The sequence below is a fragment of the Oncorhynchus mykiss genome, chromosome 12 (genome assembly GCF_057628025.1).
Source record: "Oncorhynchus mykiss isolate SJ-2025 chromosome 12, ASM5762802v1, whole genome shotgun sequence".
Lineage (NCBI taxonomy): Eukaryota > Metazoa > Chordata > Actinopteri > Salmoniformes > Salmonidae > Oncorhynchus > Oncorhynchus mykiss.
Window position 1 is genome coordinate 65,121,681 of NC_143033.1, and position 12,409 is coordinate 65,134,089.

Genomic DNA, 12,409 nt, shown 5'->3' on the forward strand with positions numbered 1-12,409 from the left:
GCAGCTAATTGATTCACTAATGGAGTAAGTTATTTCTGATATCGGCTTTCGGGCAGGGCTGGGCCTTAAATTTGGCAGAAGCAATCGGGCCTAGGTAGGGTAAGGCCTGAACGATGCGGACATGGGTAGGGCTCGGCTTAAAATTCATGCAACTGCAGGGCTTTGCTATACTGACCAATGAGAGCGCAGCTTCCTGTGCAGTGGTCTTTCGGTTACAGAAGCACGGAGACCTGTCCAGAATTACTTGTGGAAGATTCTTTGTGCCATGAACTTTGACAAATAAATAATTTACTATTATAAACTGGGGGGTTTGAGCCCTGAATGTTGATTGGCTGAAGGCCATGTTCTATCAGACCGTATACCTAATTGGTAAATCGGTTTATAATAGCAATAATAGCAATAACGCACCTTGGGGGTTTGTGGGAGATTGCCAATATTCCACAGTTAGGGCTGTGTCCAGGCACAATGCGTTGCGTTGTACTTAAGAACAGCCATAATACATCGTATATTGGCCATATACTACACCCCCACGGGCCTTATTGCTTAAGTGTCCAACGTGGAATAACATCTAAAGGCAATTATTATTATTACTCATGGATCAATTCATTTAAAGTCTTTGCTACTAGTCGCTTTATGGACACCACGGTTGAATCAGATCACCCATTACACAAACTCCACAGCAGGTGGCGGTAATGAAACTTCTGTCAAGCCGCTCAGTGGATGAACGAGGAACAGAGCATGCGCACACCTCATTGTTTTGTGCTGTTCGGTAGCAAGAGAGTACATGTGGAATTCTGTTCGGACAGGACAGAACAACGACTTTCATTCTGCGAAAATGGCTAAAATATCGTTGCTGAGAGTGCTTCTCAATGAACGATTAACAGCAGTTGCTGATGAGATATTTGGGGCTGTTGAAAAAACGGTGGCAGAGTACCAGGAAGAAATCTATCGTTCTAAGGAGGAGAACGAGAAGCTGCGGAGGCTGCTTGATATCGTTCTTAAACCAGATATAAAGTTGCATAGATCGGGTTAGTAACGTTAATTGATTAAAATGTGTGTATATGAAACATTTTAAAAGGGAAAACAACTGTTAGAAAACAACAACAACAACTACCACCCATCCAGGAGCCTATTCACACCCAATACCAATCTAATTTCACCTCATTTTAAAAGTCAGACTTTGTTTTAAACTACTTTTTACGTGCATTTGCAGAAAAACAGTCGCTAAACTGGTGGCATATGAATAAAAAAATAAACTCGACATGCAACAATTTCAACGGTTTTACTTAGTTGAATCAGGCCCTCTATGGATTTCACACGACTGGGTAGGGGCGCAGCTATGGGAGGGCATAGACCCACCCACTTAGGAGTCAGGCCCACCCACTGGGGAGCCAGGCCCAGCCAATCAGAATGAGTTTTCCCCACAAAAGGGCTTATTACAGGCAGAAATACACCTCAGCCGGATGTGGAGGTCCTGGGCTGGTGTGGTTACACGTGGGCTGCGGCTGCGGTTGCGGTTGTGAGGCCAGTTGGACGTACTGCCAAATTCTCTAAAACAATGTTTGATGCGGCTTATGGTAGACAGTATTTTTGTGCATTCAAATTGCCATTGATAACATGCATTTGGGTTTGTTGTTCGTCACTTATGTTTGCCCATACCATAACACCACCATTATGGGGCACTATTCACAGCGTTTGACATCAGCAAACGGCTTGTCCACACAACACCATACACGTTCTGTGGTTGTGAGCCAGGTTGGACGTGCTGCCAAATTCTTTAAAAAGACATTGGTAGAGAAATGAACATTGTTTTCCCTGGTGGAACAGTTCTGGTTCAGTTCTGGTGGACATTCCTGCAGTCAGCACGTCTATGCACGCTCCATCATCTTGAGACATCTGTGGCATTTGTGTTGTGTGACAAAACTGCACGTTTTTGGTTCCCAGCACAAGTTGCAGCTGTGTAATGATCATGCTGTTTAATCAGTTTCTAGATGTGCCACACCCGTCAGATAGATGGATTACATGTATCTTCTAAAATGTCTGTGTTCAGTTGCAGTTGGATCATTGGAATTTACAAAATGCTCTGTTTATTAAAATAAATGTTTTACTCCATGAAGTAATCCAACAATGTGTACACCGCCATTTTGTCTATTTCAAATTTTCTCTCGTTGATCGAGACAGGTGAGTGTCATCATGACATGCGGCACTTTTGGGTGGACCCACCTATCTGTCAATGAGAGAAGATTTGAAATAGACAAGATGCCAGTGTACACATTGTTGGGTTACTTCACGGAGCATAACAATGTATTTATTTTAATAACGGAGCATTTCAAATGAACCACCTGATTGATTGGCCAGGTGCCGCTTGTAAGATATATATCTATATGTTTTTACTTGACCTTTATTTAACTAGGCAAGTCAGTTAAGAACAAATTCTTATTTACAATGACGGCCTACCCCGGCCAAACCTGGACGAACCTAATAGACTTGAGCTCCCTCGTCTCCACTGCTACAGCCACCTTTCAACTACACTACTGTAGTTACTAGGCTACTGTATTGTGGTTGCAGTATTGACAACAGAAATGCTACGGTCATTTTAATGAATCAATAACTAGTAATAAAAAGAGGTAGCCTACCTTTTGGCTGCCTGTCATGTTCCAGTAGGCCTAAAGGAGTTCATGATGCATTTTTCTACAGTGATTATTATGCATTATGTTGTCTTGGTTTATTATTGTTGTCAGCTGAATTCACTTAGTCATCCGTTTCATCCTTCCTCCAGACCTACAGCAGCTCACTGTCTCTGAAAAGGTTCCCCCTGAGCAGCAGCACTGTGAACAGGAGTTGAGCCCCAGTCTGGGGCAGGAGGACCCAGAGTCCACACAGATTAATGAGCAGGAGCTCAGGACCAGTCACGGGAGAGAGCAGCTTCATGCTCTGGAGTCAAAAGACCCTAATGTTATATTCACAATTGCTTGTGTCAAAAGCTTGTGCCAGAATCCGGTCTCAACTGAGCCTTCACATATTTACCAAACCCAAAGTGTGGAATATGAACAGGGACCCTCTCTACCAAGCACTTCAACGGAACAGATCAAAACAGAACCTGATGGAGAGGGCTACATGTCATTAGAACCAACCAGTGAACCTCAGCCCCTCTCTGCATTTCATCACTATTCTGCAGTTCAGCGTGAAAACAGAATTCTCAATGTGGCAAGTGGAGAGCTTCCATCAGGGTCAAAGCCATCGGAATCAAAGAGAGCACGGGTCAGTCAAATTGGTACTGCTGGTCTTCATTGGGGCACGTTATGGTGGGGATTCCTTTCGCACCACGTTTTTTGTTATGACCAGAGTGCATGCTAGTGAGAGAGAACCTGTCTGTGTGTGTGTGTGTGTGTGTGTGTAGAATGCTTTAAGTCAAAACAAAGTTTAATAGATCATCTTGAAACTAACGTTGACACACATTTGATTAAATGGAAATGTCTTCTTTTTTTTCTTTTCTTTTTTTTTGCACATATGTCTCTTGCAAATATAATCTGAACCTGCACATGGATGAGAAATCTTTCCAGTGCCAGGTCTGTGATGATTGCTGTAAGGTAAAGGGTACTCTTGTAAAACATCAGAAGACTCACATAAGGGAAAATGGAGCAATGAAATGGCAGCAGGTCTGTTAAATGAAAGGGAATCCCATGAAAGTAACTTGAGTATTTAGTGCCATCAGTGAGAAGGTATATGAATAGATTAAAGTAGAATTACTTCTAGGTATTCTGATTCTGCGTCTGTCCTGCAGGATCGAGGCCCCGCTGCTGCCACAGCAAGCCAGTCCCTGGACCCTACTCTTTCCTCACCACCTTTCCACCGCCCAGCTGTGCCCCGTTCCATTGCATGGCGCCAAAAGAGGAAGGGGGAGGAATATGCACACGCCCAGCAGCAGGGCGCTCTTTACCCAAAACGCTCAAATGTATACCGCTCGAAGGTACATCCTGACATTTCCATTCCTCATCTGACACCAGAATATGACGAACTGCTCACCAACCGCAGCGGGGGCCGTCCGGACCGCTATGCTGTTTTGCTATTCCGTGCATGCGTAAGCGAAGAGAGATACCGCGAGTGGGAACAGAATACCAACTGGGATGGATCACGAGGAAAATTTGGCTTGCCAGTGAACCTCCGAATGTTCATCAGGACCACTGTGTCTCAAAAGTTTCCTTCCATGAGTGATGTAACCCGAAAAAACATAAAAGACAGAGTAAATGAGTACTTGAGGTCACCGAGGAAGTCTGGACATGGACTGCTCTCGCTTATCTAAGGAATTAGGCATATTTCAGACCGTTCTCATAATCACTTCCTTTCCTAGCTGAGGTGATTACAAACAGCTGCCTACAGTATGTACAGAAACTCTCATTGTCCTGTTTGTCACACTGTACAGTACCTTAATGCGAATCTGCATTTTGAAATACAAAAAAAAAAAAATGAATTTGAATATTTTATTAATAAAAACACAAAGACGTTGAAAAAGTACTCTAGATTCTATATTTTTATTAGAATACTGGTCACAGTTCATGCCTTGATGAGCCATTCAATTGGACAATAGCTAGCCAAAACTCTCTCAATAGAGTACCACAGTATGAGTAATAACATAGTTGTCAAACACTGAAATGGTTCAAATCGTTTTTCCACCATTCGTTTTTCCCAATTGGGGATTTTAGAAACACTTCAAATAAGGGCTGTGTTTTACGGGAGAGTATTAGAGCCATGTGAAGATAAAGAAATCTATGGGTGGTGGTACATGGATATTTATTCTTCTTGCATTAGTAGTACTTAAAAAAAAAAAAAAAAAATTATGTGCCAATATTTTGAGAATAAACAAAACATTTAATTTAGGCAAAGTCCATTTTGAGAATAACGTAGACATTTTGAGAAAGTTCTATTTCAAGAGTAAAGTATGGGATTTGGTTATTAAGCACATAACCATATAGCCCTAATCCCCCTTAACCTAACCTTATTTAAACCAATTTGTAAATAGGCCATGGTAGATCAGGAATTCACCATTTATCAGCATAGAATATCCCATGTCATACATCTAACTCTCCATTTCATTCTCTTAAACACATCCTGCTCAGCTTACATATAGGCTTGCACTGCCAACTCCTCCTGCCCCTGCATTACGTCCCTCATCTTCACTGACCTCACTCCCACTTGGACCCTCTACAACAGAAGACAAGTGTTTCCAGCATGGAAAAGCAATAAGAATGTGTCTTGTACACAAGTAAATAGCCTGTGGCGGAGATAAACTGCACAGTCATGTTGTGTCACTCATTTGACAAATGGATTCAATATTCAAGTTAAGGCTATTGGAAACACTTCATAGCAAAACATAACATGTGTGACTAACTTTATTTTCCCAGAAGGAATTTAATTTGTGCTGTCAGATACATCAAGCACACTTTAATTTAAAACACACAACAGTGCATTATTACATTAAAAAACAGGGCATGTGTAAATTAGCAAATAAAATACAGTGCATGCGGGTGTAGCCTATTAATAAATGTATCCATAAATCGCTAAATAGGTAGCCAGGGTGCCTAGGAGGACAGTGCAGCACTCAGTATCTTTATGGAAGCAGGTATAACGCTAGAAGCCACTTCTACTATCCTGGGCCCCAATGGTAGGAAGGCATACTGGTTAGATATGATGTCCTTGCCCTTTTTGTGTGCCTTTTCTTGTCTTTGAGGCTGCATAGTCGGTTACCTACTATCTTGAAACTCACTGACAACTTCTTTCATTTACTTTTCCAGCCTGTTATAGTTTGTGACCCTGTGTTACCCAGCACAGTGAGGGGCAAGAAGCAGTGGACTGGGCCAGGCAGGACTGGTTCTGAGCCAGGCAGGTGGTTGGTCCTGGCAGCAGGAAAGAAAAAGACAACATGAAGATACATCCAATGTAGTGTATAGTGCAACGACATACGGTGCCTTCGGAAAGTATTCAGACCCCTTGACTTTTTCCACGTTTTGTTACTTTACAGCCTTATTCTAAAATGGTTTAATCTGAGAAAAAAAATACTCATCGATCTACACACATTGCCCCATAATGACAAAGTGAAAACAGGTTATTAGAAATTTTAGCAAATTGATCAAACTTTTTTTTAAATACCGTATTTACGTAAGTATTGAGACATACAACATGTATTATTAAACTAGTTTAAGGCAGATAAAGTAAATATGCGTTTTTATCAGGAGCAAACACTTTGCACGTGTTGTAATAATTACTCCACGTGTTTGACATATGTCCATTTTGTTTTAAGCCGACTTCGCTATTTCACCCGGCTCACGCCCAGGAGAAAGCCCGGTTTCAAAATGAATGTAATCACTTTTCACCCGGTGAAATCTCCCACCCGGGTGCCTGGGCCAACTTGATCAAATTTAAAAATGTATTGTTTTGGGCATTTAAAATGTATTGTTACGCATTATTATGATGTATTATTAGACTTCTTGACGTAAGGACTAAGGCAGGGGTGTCAAACAAATATCCTGGAGAGGCAAGTGTCTGTGGGTTTATTATTTTGGAACTCCTCTCACCTAGTTTTCTAGGTCTTAATTGAAAATGAATTCAAAGGAAATAACCCAATAGACACGTGGCTCTCCAGGAATTGAGTTTGACACCCCTGGACAAAGGTGTAGGACTGATTGTCATAGGGAGTCCCAGCCTGGCTACCCATCAAATTAGCTTTTGTAGGATATTATGCAGTTAAACTGAAGATAGAATTATGGTAGACTGATTATATACATACATAATAAATTAGGGTTGATTTCACCAGAATGTCACCTTGAGGAACGTCACATCAAGGACAAAGAACAGCTTATCCAAGTTTGCCAGCCTGGGGTGCACACCACCCAAGATGATGGCTTTAGGTTCTGTGGGTCCTGTCTGGTGTGTCCTGTACATGACCTATGAATGTAGACACAGAGAATGTGGTTGCAGAGCATAAATACAGTCATTACAGAACACCATTACATACATGAAGGGTACCTTTTGGCATTTGCTGAATGATCGATGAGAAACTCCATATTGCAAATGTAAGGTCCCTTACTCGACGTCCGCGAATGTTTGAAAAATTCGGGCCGTGCACCGGGGCCAGATCTTCCGGGAAGTCATCGAATGAAGTCTCTTGGACAGTCGGTTTCTGCTTTATAAAAATTTCAAATGTTGGTCATTTTTCCGCTGTTCCGGTAAATTCCACCAGATGGCGAATGGAATCTTATTGCAAATGTACAAAACATCCCCAATCACGACATGGCCATTTCTCCTAAATGGAAAAGACTTCGAAGACAAAACTTGGTGAGCATAGGTTTGGACTAATGGGCTGTTAGCCCCGAAACAAGATGGCGTCAAGGCCTCAACGCTTTTTAAGTTAAGGCCATTTTTCTGGGATTAAAGGTCAAAAATGAAAATAGAGCTCTAATTTGACCACTTCACGTCAAAGTACATGAACCTACGGTGTGAGGAAAAAAAGAACCAGCAATTTATCGTAATTTAAGAGAAATCGTACAATGTACAATTGGTGATGTTCAAAGAAATGTGTTTTTTTTTTATCAGAAAAGTTACAGATCCAGTTGCGGCATGTTCAGACAAATCCGTTAAGGTGGGCTTCGGAACTCTACGTGATTTCTGTAATTTTCTGTGATTTTCTGAAATAACACTCAATCATTCAACCCTCTGTAAATAAGTCAGTTCTTAACGTAAAGACTTAAAACTCAAAAATCTGTAAGAGCCTACCCCAAGGAGGATATGTTTTCACTTTCAGCTTCCTGTGTCAACCGGAAGTGCCTTAAATTGGGGTCATAGGGGCTGTTTTCGAAGGGTTAAAAATGTCACATCTTTCCAAAACTTCATACTGTATGTGTGATTGGGCAACCCTCATAAACTGTAAATCAGTCATTTCTCCCAACAGATGTAAAAGAAAAAACTCTCTCTCTCTCTCCCTCACACACACACACACACACACACACACACACACACACACAGAGAGAGCAAGGGCAAGAGTGACACAGTGCGGGCTTAAAGACACGCAGAGCCTGCAATGGCATTACCATAATCTCTAGGCAGTGCCGAGTTCAACGAGACACCCTGCTTGATCGTAGCTTGCTCTGAGCGCAGCAACCATGAAAAAAAGTAGGCCCATAATGAAGCCTGTCCCTAAATTGTAGGTGCTTTTGGGGGACAGTGGCGGAACCGTTAGGGTTAGAAGGACAATTCAACCACAGGAATGTTCTTAAGGTCCTCCCGATCTGTGCAAGCCTAACCTTGACCATGTGGCATTATCCCTTAACAGTGAAAACAGGGTTTTTTCATCTCACAGTTTACAATATCTGTCCCCATAGGAAAACATTGCCTGCTCCCCTAAATTCAACCTGAAGCCTATGTGGGTTATGAATTCCTTATGAACCTGTCTTCGATGACAATTCATCAGACCACTAAGAGGTCTACCTGTGTTGATTCTAAGCTTCCTGGAGCAACCGGAAGTGGTTAAATTTTGATGTACCAAACCTGCAGTTTGTGAAAATCACTGCATTCAACCCTCTGTAAATAAGTCAATTCTCAACATAAAGACTTTAAACTCAGGATTCTGTAAAAGCCTTCCCCAATGAGGATATGTGTTTACTTTCAGCTTCCTGTGCCAACCGGAGGGGCTGTTTTGAAGGGTTAAAAGAGTGAGATCTTAACAAAACTTCATATGTGTGATTAGGCAACCCTCATGAACTGTAAATTAGTCATGATTTACAGTCACTACGGTAAGCACACATGCATTTTATCGTTTTCCGATCTCTGTATGTGAGAGCAGTGCTTCATTTGTAAATTGGGAGGTCCCAGGGGCTCCGAGATACCGGAACACATTGAGAAAAAAAGTTTCTAACACAACATAGCAGTGCAACAGACGGAGTACACAGCCAAGTCTTATGATGGTGAAACGGACAGCACTCTCCAAGGTGCTGATTAATTCAAAGCTTTTTAGATGTCACTGCTTTATGCAGACATACTTGAGAATAGATCATATTTGTTCTATCTTTTCAGGGGGAGGAAATTAAAGTTGTAATCAGCTCTGTAATGCTTTTTTTTAAATAGAGATACCTTGAAAAATATATAATTTTCAATTAATGCACAAAGGCAAATGGGACATTTTTTAATATTGGATGAGCTTTTCTTAGTAATCTACTTGAGAACCATTTAGGGTTCAAGTAAAACTTTTGAATAAGTGAAGCTTTTAGAGAGAGGTTTAGTGCGTTTATATTTAATAATCTTAACCCACCCAATTGATAGTCATTATATACTGTAGATAGGCGCACTTTATCTTGTGTGGTTTAGTGTCCTAGATTAAGCCAAATATTTTTTGCTCATATGATTTGAAAACAAATCATCAGGAGTAGGCAGCGCCATAAGTAAGTGAGTAAACTGAGATACGACTAAGGAGTTAATCAGGGCAATTTTTCCATAAATAGACAGGTATTTACCTCCATGGTTGCAGGATCTTGTCTATTTTTTTTCTAAGTTATCTTTTGAAATTCATTGTGGAGAGCTCATTTATGTATTTTGTGATATGAATACCAAGCATGTCTACTTTACCGTCAGCCCATTTATAGGTAAACTGCAGGGTAGTGTAGAAGTTTTATTCTTTAAATATCCAATACGCAATATTGTACACTTATCATAATTAGGTTTTAGTCCAGAGTCCAGAAAAATTATCTAGATCTTCAATGAGATATTGCAGGGATCTAGCTTGCAGACTTCATATAAAACTTGAGTCATCGGCATACATGGACACCTTTGTTTTTAAGCCTTGGATTTCTAATCCTCTAATGTTGATATTTCATCTGATTTTAATAACTAGCATTTCGATGGCCATAACAAATAGAAATGGTGACAGCGGACACCCTTGTTTAACTCCGCTTGACAATTCAAAACTTGACAATAACTCCTTTATTTACTATTTTACACCTGGGGTTGTTATACATTACTTTTACCCATTTTATAAGAGAATCACCAACATTGAAAACATCCAGGCATTTATAAATAAAATCCAGTTTTGAGGCCTTTTCAAAATCCACTATAAATGCTTCTTAGATGTTTCATGATGTTCTATTATTTCTAGTAGTTTCTGTATATTATCTCCAATGTATCATCCATGTAAAAAAAACCTGTCTGATCAGGATGAACAATACCTGGTAAAAACCTATGCTATGCATTTTGCTAGTATTTCTGCATCACACATTGAAGTGTGAGGCTTCCAGTTTTTAAGATAGACTGGATCTTTATATTTACCATCTGGGTCTTGTTTTAATAATAGTGAAATCAGACCTTCCCGCTAAGTACCTGACAGACTACCATTTCTATAGGAGTAGTTAAAACAAGCTAACAATGGAGCTTTGAGTATATCAAAAAAGGCTTGATTTTCCTCTACCGACATGCCATCAAGCCCTGGAGTTTTTCCAGACTGAAAGGATTTAATAGCCTCAAAAAGTTAGTCCTCTGCAATTTGGCCTTCTCACTGATCTTTATGTAGATGGATTTCCTTTTTTATTATTTGTAAATAATTCCTTACAGTAAGGATGAGACAGAAAAGAGAACATCTGCTTAAAATATTTAGCTTCCTCTTAAAATATAATTTGGAGAATCATAGATGACTCTCAGTAACGAGTTTCTGTAAAATATTTTTGTTAGCGTTCCTGGTGCATTTTTCTCCATATTCCATCCAGTTTGCTTTATTTTTGTAATAGATTACATTAGATCATTCTTGAATAAGTTCCTCCAATTCTTTTTGATTATCCTCTAACTTATTTTGTATCTCTGTAGTATCGTATTTGTTGCTGTCTATGCAACAGTTGAAAAGTTTTTGGTCACTTAGAAATGTCCTTGTTTTTGAAAGAAATCCAACTTTTTTGTCCATTAAATGATAAACTTGGATTAGCTAACACAACGTGCCATTAGATCACAGGAGTGATGGTTGCTGATAATGGGCCTCTGTACGCCTATGTAGATATTCCATAAAACATTTGCTGTTTCCAGCTACAATAGTCATTTACGACATTAACAGTGTCTATACTGTATTTCGGATCAATTTGATGTTCTCTTATTGGACAACAAATGTGATTTTCTTTTTAAAAAAATGACATTTCTTAGACCCAAAACTTTTGAACGGTAGTGTACCTGGACTATTAGTTCACCCCCCCCCCCCCCCCCCCCCAGGAAATTTTCTTTAACGGTCGACTTTGGACACAAAAAACAGTCCAACACCGCCTCTTTCTCAATTTTCAAACAGAAATGTGTTATGCAATTTAATCTATGTGTCATTCTGGTAACCAAAATATCTAGTTCATTAGCTAAGCTAGCCACTTGTAGCTACCCAATAACTCCTCCAGTATGTGTTGACGAAATTTCACAGGATCTTTTTTTCGGGTGAAAGCTGTAGAGTTCGGTAAGAAATAGCACTGCTGTAGCTACCGGTCAAAAGTTTTAGAACCTACTCATTCAAGGGTTTTTTCTTTATTTTTCTTTCAAGGACTTTCAAAGTTCAAATGGCTTGCATTGAGCAATAGCCCTGGTTTCCACAGACAGTGTAGTATATTCTGAGCCTGTGTGACATAGGATGTGAAATCTGAAACCACTGGGATGCCCTTCCTATCATTTAATTTGCTCGTCCGACTGTCCAACTCCTGGCAGAAGCCTATGTCAAAGCCACTGACAAACCACATGCCTGCACTGACAAACCACATGCCTGAACTCACGAGTGAGTTCCAAATGATTTCAGGAATCCAAGCTAGTAATCTGTGAGATATTCACAGCGATGGGGACAGATGTTTTGATCAACAGAGACCTTTAGAAAATAGTCTAATTTTCTCTAACACTAAACATACAAATATGTATTTTACAGTTGAAACCTTATAATTAGTCGTATTAGAATTGTATTAAACTATATTTAGAAAGCATATAAGTCATTTCAAGCTTTATTCATACAGTTTTGTTGAATAGGAAATATACATAAATATTTATTTATACTGTGTACTTGAACTTGTGTGCTCAAAAGTGCCTACACTACACCTCAGACATGTATAACTATTTTTTACCAGAAAGGTGAGGTTTTAACCTTTTGGAGTATGCAATATTACTACTTATTGTTTTTTGCCCTCTCATGGTAATTACTTTTGGGAATTATGTAGATTACATTTCCGATTACATTTAGTTACATCAGAAGACCTGGTTTGGTATTTTGGTATTTTATTAGGATCCCCATTAGCTGTTGCAAAAGCAGCAGTTACTATTCCTGGGGTCCACACAAAACATGAAACATAATACAGAATGACACTCATCTGCTGCCAAACATACCCTTGTAAAACTGACCATCCTACCAATCCTTGACTTC

General features: G+C 39.9%; 1 protein-coding gene across 2 annotated transcripts; it reads left to right on the forward strand.

The window, feature by feature from the left end:
• Positions 1-703: 703 nt before the first annotated feature.
• LOC110537916 (uncharacterized) lies at positions 704-4,512 on the forward strand. 2 transcript variants are annotated; one of them, XM_090192985.1, is made up of 3 exons: positions 704-1,028; positions 2,780-3,305; positions 3,785-4,512. In XM_090192985.1, the coding sequence occupies exons 1-3, from the start codon at positions 785-787 to the stop codon at positions 3,999-4,001; spliced, it is 987 nt and encodes a 328-aa protein (XP_090049111.1). In that variant the 5' UTR covers positions 704-784; the 3' UTR covers positions 4,002-4,512. The 2 variants fall into 2 exon arrangements, with proteins under 2 accessions (XP_090049111.1, XP_021480059.1); XM_021624384.3 differs by having other exon boundaries at positions 716-1,028; positions 2,780-3,261.
• Positions 4,513-12,409: the final 7,897 nt, after the last annotated feature.